A 27,369-nucleotide genomic window follows, 5' to 3' on the forward strand; every position below is an offset into this window, starting at 1 on the left:
TTCCAAATGGGCGGATCCGATACCTCCAGTGGGTGCTGTCGTGGACTCATTAAAAGAGCATTACCGGTAAGTAATCCGGCTTTTTCTACCACTCCCCATTCCTCCATTGTCAAGTACCGTATATTGTGCGTATTTTTTCATGACCCATTGTTGGCCACACTGTTGCAAATTTGTAGCAAAAAATTGGATGGTTCTGTGATCTCACCCCAATATCTCAGCAATTTAAAATCTAGTAAGATCTACAAATTGTAAAACACCAAGTGTCTTCTCTCTTGTCAGGAGTAGCTGCAGAACTTTACAACTAATGTCCTTTTTCTTCTTCTTTCATTCAGAGCTTGTGAAGAATTAGTCAAGACTCTTGGCTTTGATTGGGTCATCATGTTCATGGAAGAACATCTACATTCAACGACAGTCACTGCAGCCATGAGGATTTTGGTGGTACTCTTGAGCAACCAGCCAATCCTCATTAAGTTCAAGGAAGGAGTGAGTGGAGGAGGATGGCTAGACCAAACAGACTCTGTCTTGACCAACAAGATCGGGACAGTCCTAGGTAAAGGCTTTAAGTGCATCATTGAGTATTTTGCATTGGAATCACGAGTGTGCCAAGTTTTTTAAACACTGTCTTCAGAGACATGACTTGAAAACCCAATGTGGGTCTAGAAGTGTGAAAGTTAAAAACCTTTCCTCCATATTAATTAGGACAATAAGACTGGCATGGAGAATGAGATCTATGATTCTGACTTTTCTTTTTTATTATAAACAAAATCCCGGGTTGCTGATGAGTTGCTGTGACTTCTGGGGTCTACTGAAGAACCAGACCCCCCATAAAAACCACGTCCAATTACACGCAGGGTAGAGAGCGTGTCGGAGTGACGTAAAACACCCTTTCTTAGCCACGTTCTGCTACTCACAACTTCATGCAGTTGGACTTGCTTTTTATTAATTGAAGTTAAGTACTAGAGTAGTTTGAGGGATAGTGCCGATCTCTATCTACAAGACAAATAGGACGTTTCAGTTTTCGCAAATAGTGCTCATATATGGGTGCAATTAATGTCCTATAGTTTGCTTTCAGGACTTGTATTACTTTACTTTAGTGGCAGAGGTTGGCTTAGGATAGGAAATGCTAACAATGTGTATTTTGAGTGTACCTAATGTGTTCAGGGCTCTGAGGTTCTGTTTTTGTCCTGCAGGCTTCAACGTTGGAAGGAGTGCTGGAGGCAGGTCAACGGTCAGGGAGATCAACCGTGATGCTTGTCATTTCCCTGGCTTTCCAGTTCTTCAGTCCCTTCTCCCCAAACACACTAATGTCCCCGCACTTTACTTTCTGCTCATGGCACTGTTCCTGCAGCAGCCTGTCACTGAACTGCCTGAAAACTTGCAGGTCAGTGCACCTGTCACCAGCAACCGAAGTAACCGGGGTTGCCAGGTAGGAATTAGCCAGTAAGACAAGTATATGTGTGTCCTAATCTTGGATTAGATCTTCATACTTTATAGAGGTGATCTGGTTTTAAGCTAATAATTGATTGACACTTTCAATTGAAAGTACCTTTGTCCTTCATAATGCAGGATATAGGCCTATTTATGCTGGCACTGGAAATCCGACTAACTCTGTTTTTGCAATTCTGCATTCTACACTCCTTTGTCAAGTACTTTTTCACAAGGATTTGGGCCATATTGACCATTCCTTCTTTTTGTTCCTTAATGTGTGGCTTACTGCCCAGCATCATGGTGAGATACCAAAGTAACCAGAAACCTTGCACTTAAAGGGCATTTTTGCATTTTCCTGTGATATGCTACATGTGCTTAGAGAGAAACCTTCATTAGCCTGGAGCTGATTCATTAAGATCGATGTCTTAATGAAGGGCTTGCTGGAGTATGATGCACCAAATCCATTAAGATGTGCATGAATTTGTGGCATCTAGTGGCGTGTGCCTCAGTGACTAGAGTACCATTCTTGGTGTACAAAACGCCGGCACTTTTGATGAACTTGATGGTTAGCCATTGCCATGCCTCATCCTGACCTGGTTCCTTCCCGGTTCCACCCATTTTGGCAGAGTTGCTTTAAACTGACATGAAAACGCCAAAAGCCACAACTCCGCGTTGCACAACAATTTTTAAACTTTTCAAAATGTTTTACCCCAGTGTTCCAGTGAATACACTTTGATGAATCGCCCCCCTTTATATTTTCTTCCTTAGTTTGACCTGGACTCTATCTGGACTTTTATCTTTGGGGTGCCTGCATCCAGTGGAAATGTCTTCTCCTCTATCCACAACGTTTGCACAGAAGCTGCATTGCTCTTACTGGGCATGCTCAGGACAATGCTGAATTCTGTAAGTGCGGTTTGATATTATTATTTTAGTATCATTTTAGATTTAGCTTATTGCAGCGAAAACTACGTCAGCATGTTTAATATATAATGTAATTCTTAAGATCTTTCTAATTTTGTACCTTTTTCCATTTGACCATAGCCGTGGCAGTCAGAGGAAGAAGGTTCGTGGCTCCGGGAGTATCCAGTGACATTGATGCAGTTCTTTCGCTACCTTTACCACAATGTCCCAGATCTTGCACCAATGTGGATGAGTCCTGACTTCCTTTGTGCTCTGGTGGCCACTGTGTTCCCCTTTAACATTCGACCATACTCTGAAATGGTAAGGAGCCAAGTGCTTTACATTTATTTGCATTAACCCTTTAACACTAGTCCTACCTCACCATTCAGTCATCAGCATAATTGAGTACATCCCCTTTGAAAAGTATCATATTAATCAATATTTCACTGCACACGAGAACAATGCTGACAAGACTGAGTTTCATAAAACATTTTCTAATCCATAACATGTAAATAAAATTAATAGTATAACTTTCATTACAAAATGTTCAGTTTTACTAAAATTAGTTGATGCAAAAATTAATACACCCCACACCAAAACTACTGCATCTAGTATTGTATGTGACTTCCATGAGTTTTAAGTACAGAACAAAATCTTCTAGGCATGGAATTAACCAGTTGACGACATATTGCAATATCCACCTCTTTCCTGACTTCAAAAATGTTTTTTTTCTATTGCATGGATGCTGAATTGGAGAGTTATGCCCCACTTAATTCTTCAGAATTCCTTATAGGTGTTCAACTCTGTTTAGACCAGGAACAAATTTGGCCACTGAATCACTTTTGGAAGTGTGACCGTGGCCTTAGATTTGTGTTTTGGATCAGTTATGTTAGAAAATGCACATCTACCAAGGGTTCAGAGTGATATTACCATCTTCTCTTTCAATATAGAGCAGTACATCTGTGAATCCATGATACCATCAATGAAATTCATCTCCCCTACAGCAGTCATGCTGATCCACATAAAGACATTGCCACCACCATGTTTCACTGTAGGCAACATACATTTTTATTTGCACTTCTCACCTTTGCGACAACATACAGTTTTGAAGCTATCAATTCTAAAAACATTTTTCTTGTGGGAGTATTTTGTAGTATTGCATCCTGTAAAAAATGATTCTGAAAGGAAATTTAGGATTTTCTGACAAATCTGTTGGGGTGTACTGATCTATGCGGAGCACTGTAAATTTTACTGAGTACCATGGAAGGTTAAAGAGCACTTCCATCTATAAAAACAAGAGGAGAGGTTTGGTAAGTATCTGAAGTATGAATGATAATGTTTTTCTTTACTCTTTTGTTACTTATGTTTTCAGCTGTGAAGGAAAAACGTGTAGTGCCTCCATATTGGTTTCCATTTAGATTGTCTTCTTAGGAATTTCCAACTTTTTTTTTAAGCATCGGAATGTTCTATTGATTTATATTTATACAATTTATTTCTTTCCTCCACATTACATATAAGCTTGGGCATATGAATATGGCACAGTGTGAAAAAATGGTATGTTGACATTTATCAACAAAGCTAATGAGCAAACAGGGACAAGAAAGCAATTAGTAAACCAAGAATCAAATGACCTTGATACATGTTAGGCTGTGTGCACACGCTGCGGATTAGGTGTGTATTCATCCGCGCGGATTTTGTAAAATCCGCAGGTCAAAATACCTGCGGTTTTACCTGCGGATTGCTCTGCGGTTTTTCATCTCCTCAATGGAGGAGAAGGCAAACCGCAGCAGAATCTGCAGAAAGAATTGACATGTCAATTCTTTCTGCGGATTGAAAACCGCAGATAATCCGCGCGGAAAATTCTGCACCGTCTGCATTGCGGTTTTTGATTCCCATAGGGAATCATGGTACTGTACACCGCAGCAAAAACTGCTGCGGGTCTGCAGCGGCCAAAACCGCTGCGGAACCGCAGCAAAATCCGCAGCGTGTGCACACAGCCTCAGTCTCAGTTGACTTGTATCGGGCCATGTGTAAAATGCCACCTAGCTGAACCCCTTCACGTAGAACAGTAAATGTCACATCACACAGCTGGGTTGTGTATATTGAAAGGCCAATGTATCTGGCGTTTCTAATGTGAAGGCTGAGCTGTAACCGGTTTGTATCAGTTGACATCTACAGATATAATCAATTCTCAACCTTTCAATGTTTATTACACAAACATGTTACATGTACATGACATGAGCGAGAATGGGGACGTATCACTGTGATTATAAATGAAGAATAAGTTTACGTGATTTTATAATAGGTTACATAATGAATCTTATATTCTCTTGTATTCTCACACTTTGTTTCCAATGTGCTCCATTTGTCAAAGATCTTAGCTTGTGGGTAGTCAGTGTATTTATGGGACCCTATGGACTCTCCACATGCCAAAATTGTGTAGGGAAAGCATAGTATACGGATCTTTCCTATACAGTGGGTCACCGCCTAAAAGGTTACATATAAGGATTTGTTCACACTCTGCGTTGGGATCATTTAATAGGTTGTTTAGCCAGGCCTGTCTCGTTTCAGATTGTTCAGGTGTGAATTTATCTGTAGTAAATTGTTCAGTGCACATACTGTTCTCGGCAGCTAGTGTCCTGTTTACACAGGTTATTGCCCTGACAAGAGCGATGATCTTTTGTACACTATAAAAGATCATCTCACCCGACGAGCAAATTTTGATCATACCTCTGGTGATCGGCAGCCTGTTTAGAGTGCAAGTTTAACAAGAAACATGTGTTTCTGCTCATTCACCATAATCTTGAGTGTTAATGCCCCTTAAGTTTCTTTTGCAAAATGACCTGTGAGCTTCAAGTTTCCATCTGGCCGAATGCCTCTGTGTTCTATAGAGCTGAATGTACGTTTTGTGCCGGAATTATCGTTGCTTTTAGTGAACGATGGAAACTTTTTCTCCGGTCAGTGACTAGAAGTGATTTGCTATTTAGGCACATGGCCAAATCCATTGCCCGACAGATAGCACAATAGGGTCCATCATGTTGTACTGGCTTGACTGGAAGAATAAGGCTGCATGCAGTGCTGTTTGGCCGTTTAAATTTAGCATAGGCGTCAGACTGAATCTTTGTTAGTACTTAGTAGTGTAATTGGCCTTAGGCAGCAATACTTGAAAATATGCAGCACTATAGAATTTTAAAGGACTTTATACATTTTATTAGCTTATGTCATCTCTGAGTTTCTATGGGAGAGCTTGGTGACGGATGGCTTACAGAGATGTGTTGAGATTTGATAGCAAGTCTCTTGACTTCACAAGTGAAGCGCTATTGGTAATATACTGCTGTCGTGCTGACATGGCATATAAAGATGTCTTTGTATTACTGATCTGCACATGTGCATGTGTGACAGATGGCGCTGAATAGGCCTCTTGGGATTGGAGACTGTTTCTACATGGTCTGGAGCAGGCCAGTGCTCATTGTGCCAGTGAGCGGTGTTATCTTGCTCATCTGCCTAATGTTAGCTAGGCCTCCGGTGCCAAGTAGTAGCATATTGTAGGTTGCTGTTACAGGAACATCTTCATGTCTATGTACAAAAGCTAATCTTCTCTTACTGCTCTTCTGTCACCAATGATAAACTGATTATTTTGGTTTGTCAGGGAACAAAACATTTGATATCTTCCTCTAAATCCAAGCAAATATTTGATGGTGTGGCTATTAATGGACCAGTATTTAATACTGAATATCTGCACTGGCACTGATGAGAACCAGATGGCAATACATGAGCATATTGATGTCCATGGAGTTACCAGGCCATGGAGGCTAAAGGCCCAAATGGTCCCTTTGATCCGTATAGTAAGACCAATATGGTTATTAAAGACTCATGGTTATGACAGGCATTGTTGAGATCTTGCATTGGGGCCCACGGCCTTTAAAGAGGCTGTCTCGTGAACAAATTACGCTTTAATTAATTGATCTTGGAATAATAACTTCCACAATTGGATGGGTTAAAAAATGTTCCTGTTCTGAGATAATCCTTTAAATGTGCCCCTGCTATGTACTGTTAACTTGATGATTCCTACCATGCAGAGCTGCGCCAGTTCATGGTTGACAGATACCACAGTTCCTAGTCAGGGGAGGAAGCATGTCACTTATCATAAGTGAGTGTTCCAACAACAAATCAGGGGCTTGCAGCTACTGCTCTCAGAGGTAACACATTTCATTGCCACATCTCCAGCCCTCTGAGCTCATCATAAATGAAGTCATTGATGGAGGAGCTGCAGTGGCCGGTAATACATCAGAAACACTCACTCCTGTGATAAAACAGACAGGTAGGGAAATTTGTTTGTGTGAGGGAACATATTTCCCTGCCTGTTTGTTTTATCAAAAGTGTGAGTGTTTCTGCCTTGTCACCATAAGTGGTCTATGCTTTTTTCCCTGACCAGAAGCCGTGGTATGTGCCAACCATTAATTAGAGCAACTTCGTATGGTCAGACACAGCCATTACACAGGACATAGCAGAGGCACATTTTATAAGATTATCTTGGCGCAGGAACATGTTTTTAACACATCCAATTGTGGAACTTATCATTATTCCAATATAAATTAATTAAAATGTACAATGTTTGTGGATAACTTCTGTAGAAGTAGACTGGGTTTTATCATCTTATGCAGAGAAATGCGTTACTTTTCAAATTAACATCACCGTTGTACATAATAGCAAATTATAGTGGCATGGTTGGATGAGTTCCTAATTTTAAATTGGCAGCTACCAGCTATACCCATGTCGTGATTGTTTTTTGTATGTTTTTTTTTTTAACCACTGGTGCAATGTTGACATATACTACCTATGTGTATAGTAAATGACCTCCGATAATCTTGTAGTCCTATAGACTTCTTTAAGTGTTAATCGTGGTCAATAATGAGCCTTACTTTGCAGTGCCCGCATATTGTTGTAAAATCTTAAATGATGCACTTTATTTTCCAGGTCACTGACCTAGATGATGAGGTGGGATCACCTGCTGAAGAATTTAAAGCCTTTGCTTCAGACTCTGGAATGAATAGAAGCCAATCTGAGTACTGTAATGTCGGTTCTAAGACTTACCTAACCAGCCACCCCGCCAAGAAATTTGTGTTTGATTTCATGAGAGTTCTTGTCATTGAAAACCTCTGCCTGACTCCCGCCAGCAAGCAAACTCCTTTGATAGACCTTCTTTTAGAGGTAAATTGTTCGGTTGTGCCTGAATAATGCTAATAAATGCACCATAAGTAAATAACATCTATTGAGCAGTAAAAACCCTATAATGTGTTACAAAACTGCATGCTAGTCTTTGAGAAGTGAAAGAGTGAGCAAAAAAATTATGAGACAGATTGAAGTTTTCATTTTCAGATAATTTTTTTATTTCGTCATACATTGTAAACCTCTTCCTTGCATCATTTGATGCATTCAATTAATTTTGATGTAATTGACAGGATAAAACAAGAACTAGTAGCAAAGTTTCTGTTCTATCCCTCAATCTTTAAAAAGGAAGAAAAAGCAAATGTTAAACTATAAACCACCTGTTTTACTGACTTTGGATCTTTTTTAAACTTGCGTAGCACTCAAGTGAATTTTTTTTTAAGTTTGAATTGCTGCCAGTGTTCCAGTACATTTAATTTATCTGGTATTCCCTTATTTAATTGTTCCTTTCTACCTGGAAATTTGTGGTATCCTTTTCCATTCAGCCATTTAATTGCATGGTGAACAACTGGGAATTACATGGCTTAATTTCTCACATCTAAGTACTGCCTGAATGATGAAATTTTATGGACTATACCACTGAAGTTCCTCCATGCAGTGGGTGTGTGGGGTGAAGAAACCCCTATCACAGTTACTGATAATTACTGCACATTACCTGTCACATGGTTAGTATGTGGAAGATCACGCTTCAATCTTCTGACTGTATACTTGTATTCTATTAGCTAATTTAGGATAATTAAGAGGGAAAGATAACTTCAGTGTCCTTTCAGGAGGCAGACGTGGTACTAACTCTAGCTGTTCATATGGTACTGTACTGATGCATCATGGGAATAATAGCAGTAATCAAGGAATAAAATTCATGGTCAAATATGGGAATCAAGATGAAGACAGAGGACAAGAAAACAGGAGGCTGAAAAGGATTGTCCACAAACGTTAAAAATTTCAGCAAGCTCTTCAGCTTGTTACACCAAAGAACAGATACTATACCGGTACATTGTGATAAAATGAAAATGTTAAATATAGCTTCATAAAAAGTTATATAAAACAAACATATAAAGTGGAGAACATGCACAGACAAAAAAAAAAAAAAAAAAGAGAGAACAACCTAAGAACTGCCTGCGTATATAATCAAGGTATTGGTACTGTAATCCCGATAGTACCATGATAGAAAGGCAAAGGATAAACAAAAATATAAATATAAATTAAGTTTATTAAAAAAGTATCAGAAGAACAGGGCATGTATAAATGACATAAGGTCTACTAAAGCAATTCATCAATCAAGATAGAGATAAAAAAGTGATCATAATAAATCAAAAGCTATCCTGAAAGAAAGGGACAGGAGTACTCGTCCGGTCAATATATAACGTATTTAGAAAATCAGTACAGGCAATAACTGGCCATAAAGGATAAATTAAAAAAATAATACAAATATCAACATTCCAAACACAATAGAATAATGTATTAAGATTGACATGTATATCATTATACTTTAAAGGGGTTGTCAGGTCAGGACTACAAACTGCCAAATCGTGCACAGACATGACTGCCCTATATTCCACCTGACTACATGTATGCAATTTGCATATTTAGCCATGTGTCGGCTAAACTTCTGCGCGTCTTTCAATTCTCTTCTTTTGAGAACAGGCAGCTTCACCAGCGATCAGCACCAACGACGACAAGTGCGCGTGTCGCTGTGTACCTTAGATACCAACGTGCTGGTGCAGGGAGCTGGTAACCAAGGTAAACATTGGGTTTCTAAGTGCCGCGCGGCACTTAGAAACCCGCTGTTTACCTTGGTTACCAGCTCCCTGCACCAGCGCGCTGGTATCTAAGGTACACTGCGGGTTTCTAAGCGACGCGCGGTGCTTAGAAACCAGCTGTTTACCTTGGAGATGAGCTGGGAACTCGCTGATCGTTGCTCTCCCGCCTGCCACACGCAGCGATACGTGCTGGCCAGCGGGAGACCAACGATCAAAAAAATGTCCAGGGCATTTGAGCACGGTCAGCGATATCCGGCAGGGGGGCCGGTCACTGATACCTGTCACACACAGCGATATCGCTGGTGAGATCGTTGTTGCGTCACAAAACTTGTGACTCAGCAGCGATCTCGCTAGCGATCTCGCTGTGTGTGACGGGGGCTGAAGACTAGTCAGCACATGACCATAGGTATACAAATCACTTGCACAATACAGGGAATCATGAGAGGGTAGGCATCAAATCTCATTTGCATTTCAGCGACTGCAGACTTTTCCGAGACTGGACAACCCCTTTAAAGGGAACTTGTCATCTCCACAAATGCTGTTTGTCTGCAACTATAGGAGTAATCTGCTGGTAAGTAGCATTTAAATCATGTCTGGCAGGCTTAATGGAGCAGTTGGTTCACGGACATTGAGGTAGTTCAGGGAGCCATTCTAGTCACCACTTACTATACAGTGAATGCGCTGTAATCACTCTCCTGCACATGAATAGCCTGCTCTGCACATACATATGCTGCGCACACACACTGCTGATCGGAGCTGTCAATATGTGGTGACTGTAGCTACCCCCTGTGTGTTGTGGACATGCTCTGTGCCATGCGTACAGTTTACTCTGCATGGATTCGGAAGAGGAGAGAAGGAGTTGAGCTGTTCTCTTCGTCTTTTGTCCATGATTAATCCTATGTTGTTTGCCTCAAGCTCTATAATAGAAGTGTTGCCTTTCCATATGATGATAATGAGAGGACTGCTGCCTCACTGTAAACTGCATATGCTAAATAATAGTGCCCAACAGTGCAACTATGGCGGTATAGTGAGACTACCACCAAGATAAACATATTTAAACAAAAAACCTTTAATTTAAAATATAGAATATAGTGCCCTTGCCACCAATACAGACCCATTACCCTAGAATAACATTGCTGATTTTAATTGATGTTTTGCAGGCTACTCCTGAAAGATCTACAAGAGCTCAGCAGAAGGAATTCCAGACCTACATACTGGACAGTGTGATGGACCATCTTCTGGCTGCTGATGTTCTGTTAGGTATGTATTCCAGAAATGTGGACCCATTCACATCCTTTTTATTATTATTTTTATACTACCTAATGGAAGCTTTTGGAGTATTTCTGGTTGATTAAAGCACCACTCCAGCTTTTTTTTTTTTTTTTTTTTTTAATTTGAGTGCTGCTTTTAATCTAAGGCCACTGAACGAAGTCTGAAACATCCGCCGCCCTCTTCGCCTTTTATTTTTGCTGCTCCGGTCGCACCACTATTTTGTGACTACAACTTCTGACTTTCCAGATGTCAGAGATCATAGTCACAAGGTCACAATATAAAGCTGAGAGCCAGAACGAGGATCTCATATACTTAAATTGAAAAGTGACCTCTGGCTCGCTCCAGCAAACACTGGATCAATCAGGCAAGTCAGAAACTGCTGGTGACTGACAGGCGCTGTGGCGATAGACGGTGAAGACAGCGGCGGCGGGTAAGTATAAGACTAAGTTTAGGGACCTTGGATTAGAAACACCATTCCAGCAGTGCAATAAAAAAGCTGGAGTGGTGCTTTAAATATGCTGCTTATTACTATGATTGACTTTTTTTATTACAATAAGGCAACTTTTATTGGATTGTGAATTTTGTCTATTAGTATAGCTGAAATAATGTTCTAGTAATGTCATTGTTACTGCCATAAAAATGAGTTGGCCAGCAAATTACTAGCTTCCAGCATCCCAGATTATGACAATATCATTTGTGTTGCGTTGGTGTTCCCATTGCTAGAGTAAACCAGTCTGCGTTCCTACCAAGAGTCTTATATTGTTGACTGTTTTGGCTTAATTTATTGGAGATTGTGTCTGTCTGCACTGTTCGTATAGTAGCTTAGATATTGTAGCACTGTAGACACATTAGTGTAAAAAATACCATTGATTTTCCATTTAAATAGCAAGGTACAGTTTATTTAAATCTACTTGGGGATTTTTACCTAAAAAAAACCTGTTAAGGGGGATCCTGTCATGTTGTACAGTCTGATCTGTTGACAGCACGGTATAGAGATGGAGAAGCCGAGCAGGATGGTATGTAGATATGTTGGAAAAGTTTCCATAAAATTTGGATTTTATTTATTGAAGTCCCTTGTGTTTGTATGCACATAAGTCCTACTCGGTGATTGACAGCAATCCCTGCATGCACACTCATACAGGAAAGACTGTCAATCACTGAATAGGACCGCCCACTGGATTCCCATGCATACAAACAGGGGATTTTCTAACTTTTCCCACAAATGAATATCCTTTTGATCAGATCCTCCTTATCTCTAACATCTGTCTGCTTATCAGATACCGTTTTCAACAGGACTGATTCTCTTTAAGTAGACTACCTACTGCAGGAGGTAAGACCAACCTGCGACCCTGGTCCACAAGCGGTTGCATTCTGTGCAGTGCTTAGCTTTTTGCCCATAGCTATGCTTGAATGTCTGGTCTCATGTATTTCTCATGTCAGAAAGTAGATAGGCAGGAGCTGGGATGGTTAAGCTTTAATGATGCCCATGGTGGCATGGGAGTCTGTTGGGTCGCAGTCCAGTAAAGGGTAGATGAAGTGGAGAGGGAGCCATGCATCTGGGCGGCTATTTTCTTTGTAATTTTATGGAGGTATTAAAAACGCTATACCATTTTAGCAACTTTCCAGTGATTGGACCAAATTAGAAGTAGATCTTCTTTTTAGGCAATGCTTGTAATATTGTAGCCCAAGTGTCCTTGGTCTGGGATCTTGACTGCACATTAATATGTACAGGAGAATGAGTGAGTAATGCTGTTGACCAGAGGAGACAATGTCCCTCTCGTGATGACCACCTGCTGCACCAAATCATGCAGGGATGTGATAAACACCTGATCGTCAGGGATTAAGAAGTTAGCAAGATCGCTGATTTTGTGACGCCACAGCGTCACAGGGGAAGAGTCTTGAGGAGATCATTTGCATATTCCCAGTGCCTTCTGGGATAAGTGAAGAGTCTCCGCGAGCTCAACGATCACTGGGTTTTGGCCGTTGCAGCTGAAAAGAGGAAATCGGAAATTTGGCTCATCTTTCATCGTTTTTAAGAAATCTCAAGATGGAAGAGGCCAGGAGCCATTTGGTGAGCTGCATTTCTTGCTACATGTTCACAGACTTACCAGTGGAAAAGCCAAACTTCACATGCCACAAATGCAAGCTTGTGTCCCTGTTGGAGGAAAAGTTGCAAAATCTCGAAGAGAGGTTAGCTACGTTGAAGATCATTAAGGAAGGTGAAGAGTTCTTGGACAGAGCGGAATTATCTCTTCGTGTTACAGAAAGAGAAGAAATTCGAAGTGCACCTGAAGAAACAGAGGAATGGAGACATGTGACCCAGAGAAGCAGGAGGATCGGGAGGCAGTCAGCACCCATACTGCTCAGGAACCAGTACCAGGCTCTCACGCAGGAAAACGATGAAGAAATACATCAGGATAAGACTTTGCCAACAAACAGCAACCTTGTACGCCTTCAGAGTCCTCCTGGATGGAGAAAGAAAAATGTTGTGAAGAAGAAACGGAGAGTGGTGGTCATGGGGGATTCCCTGTTGAGAGGAACAGAGGCCGCTATCTGCAGACCGGATATAACTTCAAGAGAAATGTGCTGTCTTCCAGGTGCAAAAATTAAAGATGTGTCAGACAGGATACCAGGACTCTTCAGACCTACAGATGACTACCCATTCCTGCTACTACATGTGGGGACAAATGACACCGCAAGAAACGACCTGGAAACCATCTGCAGAGACTTTGAAGACTTAGGCAAGAAAGTGAAAGAACTGGGAGCGCAGGTGGTCTTCTCTTCCATCCTCCCAGTGGATGGCCATGGAACAAGGAGGTGGAATAAGATTCTGCAGGTGAACAACTGGCTACGTCGATGGTGCCGTCAGCAACGATTTGGATTTCTGGATCACGGAGTGAACTACTTATACGATGGACTACTTGCTAGAGATGGGGTGCACCTTACGAAGACTGGAAAGCATGTATTTGGAAGTCGCCTTGCTACACTTGTAAGGAGAGCTTTAAACTAGAACAACATGAGAAGGGAAGCAAAAGACCAGAAAAAGCCATACACCTGACAAATGCTATTGAGAACTCTGCTATTAGAAGTGGAAAGGAAGAACAAAGACGAAAGAATCTAATTAATAAAAATATTGGAGAAAGAGAAACCAATCACAAACTAAAGTGTTTCTATACTAATGCACAAAGCATGGGCAACAAACAAGGAGAATTGGAACTACTAACACAGGAAAAGAAATATGATGTCATTGGAATCACTGAAACTTGGTGGGACAATACACATGATTGGAATACAAGACTAGAAGGATACAACTTATTTGCAAGAAACAGACTTGATAAACGAGGAGGAGGTGTCGCATTGTATGTTAGAAACGCGTATATCTGCACAGAGATTGGAGCTTCAGAGACTGGGAGTTCTGTGGAAACTGTTTGGGTAAGAATACAAGGACAGAACAATGGAAAGGACACCATTGTAGGCATTTACTACAGGCCGCCTGTGCAAGCTGAAGATATGGATGAACTCTTTATGCATCAAATGGCCAAGTTCTCCAAAAAATATGACATAGTTGTCATGGGAGATTTCAACTATCCAGACATTTGTTGGGAATCTCTCTCAGGCAAAACTAACAGGTCAAGGAAATTCTTATCCTCTCTTGCTGACAACTTTATCTTCCAAAAGGTAAGGGAGAAAACAAGGGGAACTGCTACCTTGGATCTAATCCTTATAAACAGGGAGGAAATGGTTGAGGAGGTAAAAGTGGCTGGGACCCTAGGAGGTAGCGACCATGCTATTTTAGAATTTTGGATAATTAGAGGCGGAAGACCTGTGAAGACTCAGACGTCAAGGTTAGATTTCAGAAAGGCAGATTTTAAGGGATTCAGAAAGAGAATTGGAGGGATCCAATGGCTGGATATCCTTAAAGACAAAAATGTCCAGGAAGGATGGGAAATCTTGAAAAATGAAATTCTCAAAGCACAGTTGTTAACAATTCCGAAAAGAGGGAAGAATAGGAAGCATTTAAGGAAACCAGGATGGATGAACACAGAACTTAAGCACATGCTAAAAAGGAAGAAAAAAATGTTTATAAAATGGAAAGAGGGAGGCATATCTAAAGAAGAATATAATGCTGTCTGCAGAACCTGCAGGGCACAAATCAGATTATCTAAAGCTGAAAATGAATTGAGGCTTGCAAGAGATGTCAAAAGCAATAATAAAGGATTTTGGGGATATGTCAAAAGTAAAAGAAAAGTCAAAGATGCTATAGGATTTTTACAGGATGAAAATGATGAAATGGTAAGACAGGATGTTGAGAAGGCTGAACTTTTAAATTCCTATTTTGCATCTGTTTTCTCTCAGAAAGGAAATGTAACATCAACTGTTCTTCACTGTCCTATTAAGGGAATAGAAGAATCCAGGATATCTGTAAACAGAAAGATAGTGAGGAAACACTTAGCTAACCTAAATGAATTCAAGTCTCCAGGTCCAGATAAATTACACCCCAGAGTACTGAAGGAGATAGCAGAAGAAATTTTTGAACCCCTCTCCATAATCTTTGAAAATTCTTGGAGAACAGGAGAAGTGCCAGAAGACTGGAGAAGAGCAAATGTTGTTCCTATCTTCAAAAAGGGGAAGAAGGTGGACCCAGGCAACTATAGGCCGGTGAGTCTGACTTCTATACCAGGAAAGATCTTTGAACAAATTATTAAACAACATGTATGTCAATACCTGGATAAGAATGAAGTGATTAAACAGAGTCAGCATGGGTTTGTAACTAATAAGTCATGTCAGACTAATTTAATTTCCTTCTATGACGGTATCACTGATTGGGTGGATCAAGGAAATGCTGTAGATATAGTATATCTTGACTTCAGCAAAGCATTTGACAAAGTCTCTCATACAATCCTTATTGAAAAAATGACTAAGTATGGAATGGACAAGGCAACTGTTAGGTGGATTCATAATTGGCTTAGTGATCTGACCCAAAGAGTGGTCGTAAATGGCTGCACATCCAGTTGGAAGAATGTCTCAAGTGGGGTACCACAGGGCTCTGTATTGTTCAACATCTTTATCAACGATTTAGATGAAGGGATTGAGGGTAAACTGATTAAATTTGCTGATGACACAAAGCTAGGAGGGATAGCTAATACTAGAGAAGAGAGAGAGAGGATTCAAAAAGATTTAAATAAACTGGAGAAGTGGGCAGCAACTAACAGAATGGTTTTTTACAGGGAGAAATGCAAAGTACTACATCTGGGCAATAAAAATGAAAAAAGCATATATAGAATGGGAGGAATTGGGCTAAGTGACAGCACATGTGAAAAAGACTTGGGTATACTAATAGATCACAGACTGAATATGAGTCAACAGTGTGATGCAGCAGCAAAAAAGGCAAATGCAATTCTAGGATGTATTAACAGAAGCATACAGTCTAGATCACGTGAAGTCATTATTGCCCTCTACTCCTCTTTGGTCAGACCTCATCTGGAATATTGTGTCCAGTTTTGGGCACCACATTTTAAAAAAGACATCAACAAACTGGAGCAAGTTCAGAAAAGAGCGACCAGAATGGTGACCGGTCTACAAACCCTGTCTTATGAGGAAAGGTTGCAGGATTTGGGAATGTTTAGTTTGCAAAAGAGAAGACTGAGAGGAGACTTAATAGCTGTCTACAAATATCTAAAGGGCTGTCACATTGTAGAAGGATCAACTTTATTCTCATTTGCACAAGGAAAGACTAGAAGCAATGGGATGAAACTGAATGGGAGGAGACACAGATTAGATATTAGAAAAAACTTTTTGACAGAGTGATCAATGAGTGGAACAGGCTGCCACGAGAGGTGGTGAGTTCTCCTTCAATGGAAGTCTTCAAACAGAGGCTGGACAGACATCTGACTGGGATGATTTAGCGAATCCTGCTTTGAGCAGGGGGTTGGACCAGATGGCCCAGGAGGTCCCTTCCAACTCTACGATTCTACGATTCTATGATTTATATGTATTTTGTGCACTTTATTTTTCAGGGTCTTGTATACAGGGGTGTTCATATGGGATGCTTTTAGAGAATGCTGCCCTGCCCGCCTAATCGAATAGTAAGGGCTTGACTAATAGGTTGAGAACCAGACACTATGCATTACCTGCATGTGAACCGCGCCCTATAAGGGCCTCTAATGTGCAAATGTATGCTAAGCAGTCATCCCCTCCATGAATGGGTAGGTGGTGAGTGGCTGTCTATTTAGTATTTTGCAGCATCTTTGTTATATGGGCTGGCTGCATCCTGCAGTGCATTTGTTCAAAGACCTGGGTAGGTAAGCGGTGCTGCCCTTTTTTCTGCTTTATTTTTGAATTTTTTGAGGATTTTTAGTCCTCTTTTGTGGCTTTGCAATTGGTGCAATTCATGCATGCCCAGCAGCCATAGACAAGGTGATTTCTTGTTGCTGGGAACCTATCCTAATGTGAGTTCTCTCCTAGGCGGAAGCCTACATTTATTTGGGTAGGTAGGATCATGATGGAGTTAAAACCGCCACAGGCTAATGGGTGGAGTGCTCAGTATACAAATGACAAAAGATTTCACTGTCACTTCTAAACATAAAACTGCTGTGTACAGGTGCAAAAAAAGAAAAAATGCAGCCACATAATGTGCTAAGAATATATTGGCTCTCTAATCGAGCACTCCACCTATCAGCCCATGGTGGTTTTAATTGCAGCAGGACCCTATTGACCATATACAGTCATATGTAAAAGTTTGGGCACCCCTATTAATGTTAACCTTTTTTCTTTATAACAATTTTGGTTTTTGCAACAGGTATTTCAGTTTCATATATCTAATAACTGATGGACTCAGTTATATTTCTGGATTCAAATGAGGTTTATTGTACTAACAGAAAATGTGCAATCTGCATTTAAACAAAATTTGACCGGTGCAAAAGTATGGGCACCCTTATCATTTTCTTGATTTGAACACTCCTAACTACTTTTTACTGACTTCCTGAAGCACTAAATTGGTTTTGTAACCTCATTGAGCTTTGAACTTCATAACCAGGTGTATCAAATCATGAGAAAAGGTATTTAAAGAGGCCACTTGCAAGTAGTTCTCCTATTTGATTCTCCTATGAAGAGTGGCATCATGGGATCCTCAAAACAACTCTTAAATGATCTGAAAACAAAGATTATTCGACATAGCTTTTCAGGGGAAGGATACAAAAAGTTGTCTCAGAGATTTAACCAGTCAGTTTCCACTGTGAGGAACATAGTAAGGAAATGGAAGAACACAGGTACAGTTCTTGTTAAGCCCAGAAGTGGCAGGCCAAGAAAAATATCAGAAAGGCAGAGAAGAAGAAGGGTGAGGACAATCCACAGACCACCTCCAAAGACCTGCAGCATCACCTTGCTGCAGATGGTGTCACTGTGCATCGGTCAACAATACAGCGCACTTTGCACAAGGAGAAGCTGTATGGGAGAGTGATGCGAAAGAAGCCGTTTCTGCAAGCACGCCACAAACAGAGTCGCCTGAGGTATGCAAAAGCACATTTGGACAAGCCAGTTACATTTTGGAAGAAGGTCCTGTGAACTGATGAAACAAAGATTGAGTTGTTTGGTCATACAAAAAGGCGTTATGCATGCGCTGTTTTGTTGACCGATGCACAGTGACACCATCTGCAGCAAGATGATGCTGCAGGTCTTTGGAGGTGGTCTGTGGATTGTCCTTGACTGTTCTCACCATTCTTCTTCTCTGCCTTTCTGATATTTTTCTTGGCCTGCCACTTCTGGGCTTAACAAGAACTGTACCTGTGTTCTTCCATTTCCTTACTATGTTCCTCACAGTGGAAACTGACTGGTTAAATCTCTGAGACAACTTTTTGTATCCTTCTCCTGAAAAGCTATGTTGAATAATCTTTGTTTTCAAATCATTTGAGAGTTGTTTTGAGGAGCCCATGATGCCACTCTTCATAGGAGAATCAAATAGGAGAACTACTTGCAAGTGGCCACTTTAAATACCTTTTCTCATGATTTGATACACCTGGCTATGAAGTTCAAAGCTCAATGAGGTTACAAAACCAATTTAGTGCTTCAGGAAGTCAGTAAAAAGTAGTTAGGAGTGTTCAAATCAAGAAAATGATAAGGGTGCCCATACTTTTGCACCGGTCAAATTTTGTTTAAATGCAGATTGCACATTTTCTGTTAGTACAATAAACCTCATTTGAATCCAGAAATATAATTGAGTCCATCTGTTATTAGATATATGAAACTGAAATGCCTGTTGCAAAAACCAAAATTGTTATAAAGAAAAAAGGTTAACATTAATAGGGGTGCCCAACTTTTACATATGACTGTAAATGCAGACTAATGAATATTCAATGTTTGGCTGACATCTATTCAGCAGGGTGACGGATCGTGCAGGTTGATTTTTTTTTTTTTCTTTTTTGTAATTTGTGTTTTCATTGGCAAAGTTTGATCTAGACAAGAACAAAAGACTGAAAAGTAAAGGCTACCATAGAAGGCCCACATTATTTTCCTCCTTACCTTCGCATTTGGCCCAAAATATCCTTAGTTACAAGCACAAGATGACCAGCTTTAAAAACAAAAAGTTTTTCCCAATACTGTGGTTTATGCTATGTGTCGCCTATCGATGGTTTTGATGTAGATTGTACAGTAGGGGAAATAAGTACCATATTTGATCCCTTGTTGATTTTGGAAGTTTGCTCATCACTAGTGAAGAACTTAAACGACTCGCTATACAAAAGCAAAACATGCTAGCAAAACCCTTGACAGGCTAATTAACAAGCTGATTAATTCAGTCTGTGGACAGGAGTCTTTTTATAAAGGTGACTATGTAAGACAGCTGTTTTCAGTGCATGTAATGAGTTGATTAGGAGCGTCTAACTGGTCTGTAGGAGCAATAACGCTTAATGATTGGTAGGGGATCATACTTATTTCTCACTGCAAAATGAAAATAAATTTATATATGGTAATTTATACAATGTGATTTTCTGGATTTTATTTTTGATATTCTGTCTCTCAATGTTAAAATTAGCCTACCCTTTAAAATTATAGATTGATCATGTCTTTGTCAGTGGGCAAATAAAATCAGAAAGGGATCAAATACTTATTTCCCCCCACTGTTGCCTGTCAAGGGTTTTGCCAGCATGTTTAGCTATTGTTTAGTGAATCGTTAGAGTTCTTCACTAGTGATGAGCGAACATACTTGGATAACTTGAGCATGAGTATACTCTAGTGTTATCCGAGTATCTTGGGCGTTCTCGAATAATATGTTATTGCTCCCTCCTTGAAATTAAGCGTCATCAGTGACGCTTGTTTTAGGGTTGCTGCTGTCCTTGCTGTGTCCTCCATTCTCTGTCTTCCCTGTGCGCGCTCTGTTGTCTGCTTAGATGAATAATAATAAACCACGAACAGAGCGCACACACAGGGGAGAGACAGTGCACATCGTACAGGGGAGAGGTGGCGCACAGAGGACATGGCAAGGACAGCACCGCCCCGAAACAAAAGTCACTGATGGCGCTTCATTTCAAGGAGGTGGCAGAGGCTGTGACCGTAAGCGCAGCCTCTTCTCCCTGCTCTGATGATACTTCGTTTGTGTATCCCAACGTGCATTGGAATACTCAAATGAATCATCCTCATCACACAGGAAGTAGAGAAAAATATACGATAGCTGTTAGTGTAGTTAGGGAATGGTAGGGAATTTTTAAAGCAAGTATATTAGAAAATAGCTTAGATTATAGCATCAAATAGAAAGGAAGTTAGGAACAAAATGACTTTGCCTTTAGACCACTCCTTTAATTCTTCCAGGAAGTTACCGATTTTCAGTCATGGCTATAGTCATCACTCACAGCACTGAGAGTAATATCTGTAAGCATGCCTCAGCATGTGGACTGACAGCTCTACACTTATTCACTGCTGAGGTGGCTGTCAGTTAAAATAACAGGACATGCTTAAAACAGCCGCTCACAATATCTTGAGAGATGACTGAAAGCTGGCAGCTCCTGGGAGAAATGCAGCTCATTTTCTCCCAGGTGCCACAGGTTAATATTATCTGACCTGACATATTCACTTTAATGCTTGTTGATATTCTTTTTTTTTTTCATTTTGATTTTGATTTTTTTTCTAGGTGAAGATGCTTCCTTGCCGGTGACGACTGGTGGTAGTTATCAGGTGCTGGTAAATAATGTCTTTTATTTCACCCAGCGGGTTGTGGACAAGCTGTGGCAAGGAATGTTTAATAAAGACTCCAAAATGGTGGTAGACTGTATCATCCAGCTCATCTCACAGGTGAGGGACAGACTGCAGGTATTGAACTGTTTTACTCTATTTTCTTTATTTTTTAGCTTATTTAGGGGACAGTGGGTAGTGGTGTTGGTGGGGTAACACGTTTACAATGGTTTGGTTTATGAAAACAACCCTGTCTTCATGCCCTATTAGGACGTAATATCATAAAAGGAGTTCCCCTGCTCTGGACCACCTTTTTAAGATAGAAATAAAGGCTATATCCACGCTATAGACTAGTTCTGCAGTCTGTCTGGCAGATTTTTCTCTAAAATCCTAACGAAATAGTGAACAAAAAATGTGTGATAAGAATTCACCGCAAATGTAATAAAAAAAAAAAAACAACTTTGCTGGATGACAGAAGAAAGAACATTGTGAAAATCATAATTGCAATGCACTCACAATCTTTAAGGGAATAATGATTTTTATGCAAAGCACAGACTTTATGTAAGGCCTATTTATGTGTAAAGCACAGACTTTATTGTAAGGTTTATTTTTGTGTAAACCACAGACTTTATTGTAAGGTATGTTGGCTATGATACATATGAAACTTTTTTTATTTTGCTTAAGTAACTTACTGCTTAAATTATGTTGTTCAATTTATAAGGGTGACTACGCAGTGGTGGCTTAGGAGCAAGTATTGTGGCAGGAGTAACTTTTGAATTTACAGTATGTCACAAATCCTCCTCACTAAACAGGTCATTAGACTTTCTAGGATGACAGTGAAGTGTAGTATTAGACTGGGTTCACACATTGCATAAATTGGGGTGCTTTCACATTGCATTCAGGCACCAATTTGGTGGCCCTGTCGGGGCTTACATCTAAACCCCCCGAACCCCCTGCAAAATGGGATTCGGACGTATGCACCAACTGGGCCAATAGAACGAACGTACGCACTGCCGCGCATTATGTCCTGATATATACTGGATTCAGACTCCAGTACGCGTACACGTATGAAAATGATGCACGTCAGAGCCCACGTTCGCCCTGCCGGCACCATTATAGTCTATGGCTCAGTCAGCCATAGGTCCAAATTCCATTATTCGGTGGGTTCGGACATAAGCTCCAATGGGGCCATTGAATGGGTGCCTAAACACAATGTGAAAGCACCCTACTAATACTTTAATGAACCATTCTGTTTTACATGCCGATTTCATTATGGTTTCGCTGAGGGGGTCATCCACTGCTTTTTGAAAAAAGAAGGGCATGTTTTGAAAATGATTAACATGGGTTACACATGGATGTAACACAGGGGCCATCTGCATATTGGACTACTGTTCTGCAAAAAAATTGACTCTTGAAAAGACACCTAGACTACAATGTATTTCTGAATAAGGATTTGGTGAACAAAAAGTAACAAAATTGTAGCAGTGAAGTTCCACAGAAAATTAAAATTCTTCTTACGAGCCTCTGAAACTAAACGAAGCTTTTACGTCTTAAAACAAAACTAAAATGAAGTCACTTTTGTTCATGAATGATCAGATACAATGAATTTTAAAGTTTTTTTTCTTACCCTTCTTATTTTCTCCCATAGTCAAAAAGACGTTCTCAAAGTGTGTCTCTTGAAGCGATATATAACTGCTTGAACCGAACTGTACTATACCAGTTCTCCAGAGCCCACAAGACCGTGCCTCAGCAAGTAGCCCTTTTGGATTCTTTGCGAGTACTTACAGTGAATAGAAATCTGATGCTAGGACCCGGGAATCATGACCAAGACTTCATTGCATGCCTAGCCCATTGCCTGATTAACCTCCACATGGGAAGGTAGGTTGTTATTCTTATCCAATTCATTGTGCATTTATCACACTAGATATAGAGAAGATGGTTCTAATGAAGGTTTATCATGCAGATAATTGCATTTGACATCCAACAGTTCATGACATGTATATTTTAAACAGGACCTTTCACCAAATTTTCTTCAAGTTGAACTGGGCACGCAATGTAATATTGGCTGCAAAGCAGAGTAAAACCTTTTCTTTTTTTTTTTGTATCCTCGCCTCTACATTGCAGACACATTAGCAATCAAAGTATTTGGTACCCATTTAGTTAACGTTTGTTAAGTCCAAGTGGGTATTATCAGATATTTTTCACAATGGACGTGAGCTTCTTTTCCTTGCATGAGTTGCCCGACCATAAGCCAACACCCACACAGTAGAAAAAAACTAGCCTTCACAATAGATTAGGTTGCTGGGAGATTAGCGCACAGGTGACTCGCACCTTTCAGATGCTTATCTTGTAAGGAAGAGGCAGCACTGCTGAGTTTAGCTGTGTAACATTACAAACACTTCTATCATCTGTCCTGTCATAGCACTGTCACCTCTGCTGTACTGCCACCCCCTTCACACACACTACCTGTTTGGCGATGAGTCACACTTATGGCTGTTTTGCTAAAAATGTGAAAATTCTTCCAAGAAGACCACTTCTGGACAGACAGCTCAGAAAAGTAGATGCATGTAGCTGAATCCTATTGTTTTTTAGCTGATGACAAGTTTGGACATCTTCGGATTTGGAACAGAAGTAAGCATGATGAGTCTTTTATCTGCTGCATTAAAATTCCTTGGCCGACCACTGCATTTACGATCCAAAACATTGCCCATTTCTTGATGCTTGCTCAAAAGAGGTTTAACAGCACATACATCTTGAAACCCCAGACTGCTTTGAAATCTTTGCCTGGGAGAGACCTTGCTGATGCAGTATTACCACCTTCTGTCTTGTTGCTGTATTCATTCTTGCCAGGATATCATACTCGGTGACGTGAAACTTTCACAAACTCGCCTGTGTAGCAGACTTTGTCTGCTACTCGCCCAGTTTTCAGCTTCCTACGTTACTATTTCAGTTTCAGTTAATTACTGTTTCAACCTGATATCACCTGATTGGTATAATTGGTTACTCATACATCTTATTATAATTATACATAATCCCTGACTTTGTGCAAGTGTGCCTAAAACACTTGATTTCAAAATCACTTGATTTGATTTAGATTTCCCTCTTGTTCATTCAGTTTGCATTTTGTTAATTGATAACAATAAATTAACATTTTTGAAAGCATTCTTACTTTGCAGCATTTTTCCACATCTGCCTGAAACTTTTGCACGGCACTGTAGTTGACCAGAGCACCTAACAGCTGAGAACCACATTGATATTACCAGACTGAACCCCACTAATACAACTTCTACCTAGCACAGTACTCACCTAATACTCCCAAATAATGCCCCACTATAAAGTTAACCTTCACTAATGAACATATACACAAACACCAGTACACACTCAGGCACACGCCTATTTATATGTAGACTAAAAACCAGTAGTGGTCAACTCACTACCTTATGGGGTTTCAGATGCGGCACTGGATTGCATGTAGGACCTATGTATTCCATTTAGTGCCCCTCGTATTCACATATGTTTTCCAAACGTTTTATTGGAGTTTTAATAAATGAGGAAGAAGGTGTAGGGGAGGGAAGGAAAGATGAAAAGGAAAAGAAGGAAAAGAGGAAGGACAACAATGTCCAAATGTAAAGAATACATAAAATGTAACATGTTAATGCAGAAGCATATTATACAATGAACTATTACAAAGGTAAGTATTTAAGCATATAATATATTAAATTTGTTCCAAGCCAAAGCCCTAACCCCAAAGGGGCCTTGGCAGGCGCACTCTAGTTGAAGACCTTAAGAGAACAGCTCCAGCCATCTAGACCATTCCTAGCATGTTTGGCAAATTGATCATGCATATGTGCAAATTTCAGTTCAAAGGAATGATGAAGGCTAATTTTGTCTATAATATGGTTAATTTGTGGAGGTTTTGGATTTTTCCAAAGGAAAGCAATATTGTGTTTGGAAACTAGTAAAATGTGCATAATCAACAGCCTGTTAGTAGGGTCAATTTTGTCAGCGTGTAGAGAAAGAAGGGCCAGACGAGGAGACAAAATAAGTCGCATTGCTAAGATAAAATCGATAAAATTTGAAACCTTTCTCCAAAAGGGAACAATTTTGGGACATTGCCAAAATATATGCAAAATATTTCCTGGCCTTCCACAACCCCTTCAACAGAGCGGAGAATTGTCAGGGTTAATTCTATGGAGTCTTACAGGGGTATAATACCATCTTGTTAAAAGTTTGAAGTGGGTCTCTTGTAGTGATAAGGAAATGGTAGAGGCGTACGAGAGGGAGCATGCCTGTTCAAGGTCAGGAGGGTCAATTATTGTATGTAATTCGTTTTCCCATTTGATAATATTTTGAGTCTTGACCTCTGCAAAGCTATTATTACACCACTTGTAAGTATACTCAAAACTCCAGAAAATATTATGGTCTATATTACAAATAAGATTAACTGCTGGTTCAGAAATTCTTGGTGAAATAGCAAGGAACTCATGGAGTTTGTCTTTAAGGATAACATATTGTAAGAAAGCAGGAGTAGTAGATTGAAATCTATTCTTGAGTTTGTTATAAGGTGTACAAAGAGCACCATAGTATAAATCTTTGAGTCTTTTGAGACCAAGTGCAGACCAAACGAGGTCAATAGTCTGATTGGATGCTTGAAAAATAACTGATAAGGTCAAATTTTTTAATGTGACTTCTTTATTAGCATCTTTTTGGATAGAAAATTTTTTCCAAGCTTCAGAAATAGCTTGAAAAATAGGATGAGAGTTTTCAATTAATTTTTTATGAAGGAGTTGGTTCAGAATTAGTAGGTGAAGAGGCTTATAATTGTTAAAAGACAATTCTAGTTCATGCCAAGCTGGTGTCTTATCATGTGGCCACCAGAATGCGCTTTGACTAAATTTGCAGTATAATAAGCCGTGATATTTGGGGAACCAGCTCCACCATAAGATTTATGATTGTAGAGAATGTTTTTTGCTATTCTGGGTCTTTTGTTATTCCATATAAAGGAATTCAATGAGGCTTGGAGATTTGTAAGAGAAGAAGTGGGAACTTTTAAAGGAAGAGAGCGAAGTAGATATAGGATTTTTGGGAAGATGTATAATTTAACCATCATGATTCTTCCCCACCAAGAGAGTCCATCATCTCTAGATATATGAAATTCATTAAAAAGCTTTTTGGTAAGAATCTCTAAGTTAAATTTTATAAGAGAGTTTATATTTTTGACAAATTTTAGGCCTAAATATGTCAGCCCATCAGTAGCCCAACCCCAAGGCGAGAGGCTTAAATTTTTCCTTGGTCTATTCCCAGGTTAAAGCCAAGTATTTTGGATTTAGAGTCGTTTATTTTAAAATAAGAGACCTTGGAAAAAGTCTGGATTAGAGTTTGTAAGGCAGTGATAGAGTTGCTTGGATCAGTAAGGGTAAGAATTATATCATCTGCATATAACTCTATTTTAAAATCTCTATGCAAGGTTTTAATTCCTGAGATCTTTGTACTATTCCTGATTAATTGGGCCAGAGGTTCAGTGGCCAATGCGAAAAGCAATGGTGACAAGGGGCAGCCCTGTCTAGTCCAATTAGCTATATTAAACGTAGGGGAAAGATGATTGTTGGAATATACCCTCGCCCCAGGGCCGGAGTACAAAGCCATAATACCTCCCGTGAGTCCAGAATTCCTTCCAAATTTTTTGAGTCGCTTCGAGATAAGAACAATTAAGGCGGTCAAACTCTTTCTCAGCATCAAGAGAGATAACAGTGGCTTTGAGGTTTTTCTGGGAAATGAGCTTAATTATGTTAATGAACCTTCTCCGTACCATCTATGGATTGTCTTCCTTTAATGAAGCAAATCTAATCGTTGGAAATTAGTGTCAGGAGAAATTGATTTAGTCTGTTAGCCTAGATTTTTGCGTATATTTTTACGTCTGTGTTGATGAGGGATATAGGTCTATAATACTTGGCTAGTGTCAGAATTTGGTTTAGGGATTACGACAATGGTTACTTCCAGCATCTCTTTGGGAAATTTACCTGATTGGAAAGCTGAATTAAATACTTTTACAAGGTGAGGAGCCAATAAATTACTAAAAGACTTGAAATAATCATTACTAAACCCATCTGTTCCGGGTGATTTAAATGTTTTAAGTTTTTTTTATAGTTTCCAGGACTTCTTGTTCAGTGAAGGGAGAAGACAAAAAGATACCGTAAGTCTTCAGAGTTGAGTTTTGGAAGGTTCATGCTGGAAAGGAATGATCCAATCTCTGAGGTAGTTGTCTGCAAATTAGGGTTATCGTGATTAAAATGGATTTAGGAGGACGGAGTCGTTTTCACTAAAATAATTCTGTAAGGCTGAGCTGATTTCAGATTTGGTGGAGGGGATATGAAGCAAAGAGGAGTTGAATTTCCACATGAATTGGGGTTGAGTTGGAGGCCCTATTGTCAATTCTGCAGTTACTGGAGAATGATCTGAAATAGATTTATTAAGTATGGAGACAGAGGAGAACCTTGGCAAGGAAAAGACATCTGTGAGTATCAAGTATATTCTAGAGGCCGACTGATGGCCATCAGAAAAATAAGTAAATTCTCTAGATGTGGTGTTCAAACAGCGGAATGAGTCGAATAGTTCGTGA

The 27,369-nt window shown here is 39.9% G+C and overlaps 1 protein-coding gene across 6 annotated transcripts in view; it reads left to right on the top strand.

Moving 5' to 3' along the window:
• The window catches only part of WDFY3 (WD repeat and FYVE domain containing 3), a 436,497-nt gene that overhangs the window by 315,009 nt on the left and 94,119 nt on the right, over nt 1-27,369 (top strand). For 3 of the 6 annotated variants that reach the window (XM_073541677.1, XM_073541685.1, XM_073541714.1), the window contains 8 exons: nt 333-550; nt 1,191-1,426; nt 2,197-2,331; nt 2,470-2,649; nt 7,306-7,539; nt 10,478-10,577; nt 20,710-20,888; nt 22,399-22,628. In XM_073541677.1, coding sequence (XP_073397778.1) covers nt 333-550; nt 1,191-1,426; nt 2,197-2,331; nt 2,470-2,649; nt 7,306-7,539; nt 10,478-10,577; nt 20,710-20,888; nt 22,399-22,628 — 1,512 coding nt within the window. The remainder of the gene's footprint in view (nt 1-332; nt 551-1,190; nt 1,427-2,196; nt 2,332-2,469; nt 2,650-7,305; nt 7,540-10,477; nt 10,578-20,709; nt 20,889-22,398; nt 22,629-27,369) is intronic. The other 3 variants (XM_073541724.1, XM_073541696.1, XM_073541706.1) reach the window with 2 other exon arrangements.

This window comes from Dendrobates tinctorius, unplaced genomic scaffold, assembly GCF_039654945.1.
Source record: "Dendrobates tinctorius isolate UK_male_01 unplaced genomic scaffold, ASM3965494v1 ptg000011l, whole genome shotgun sequence".
NCBI classification, from domain to species: Eukaryota; Metazoa; Chordata; class Amphibia; order Anura; family Dendrobatidae; genus Dendrobates; species Dendrobates tinctorius.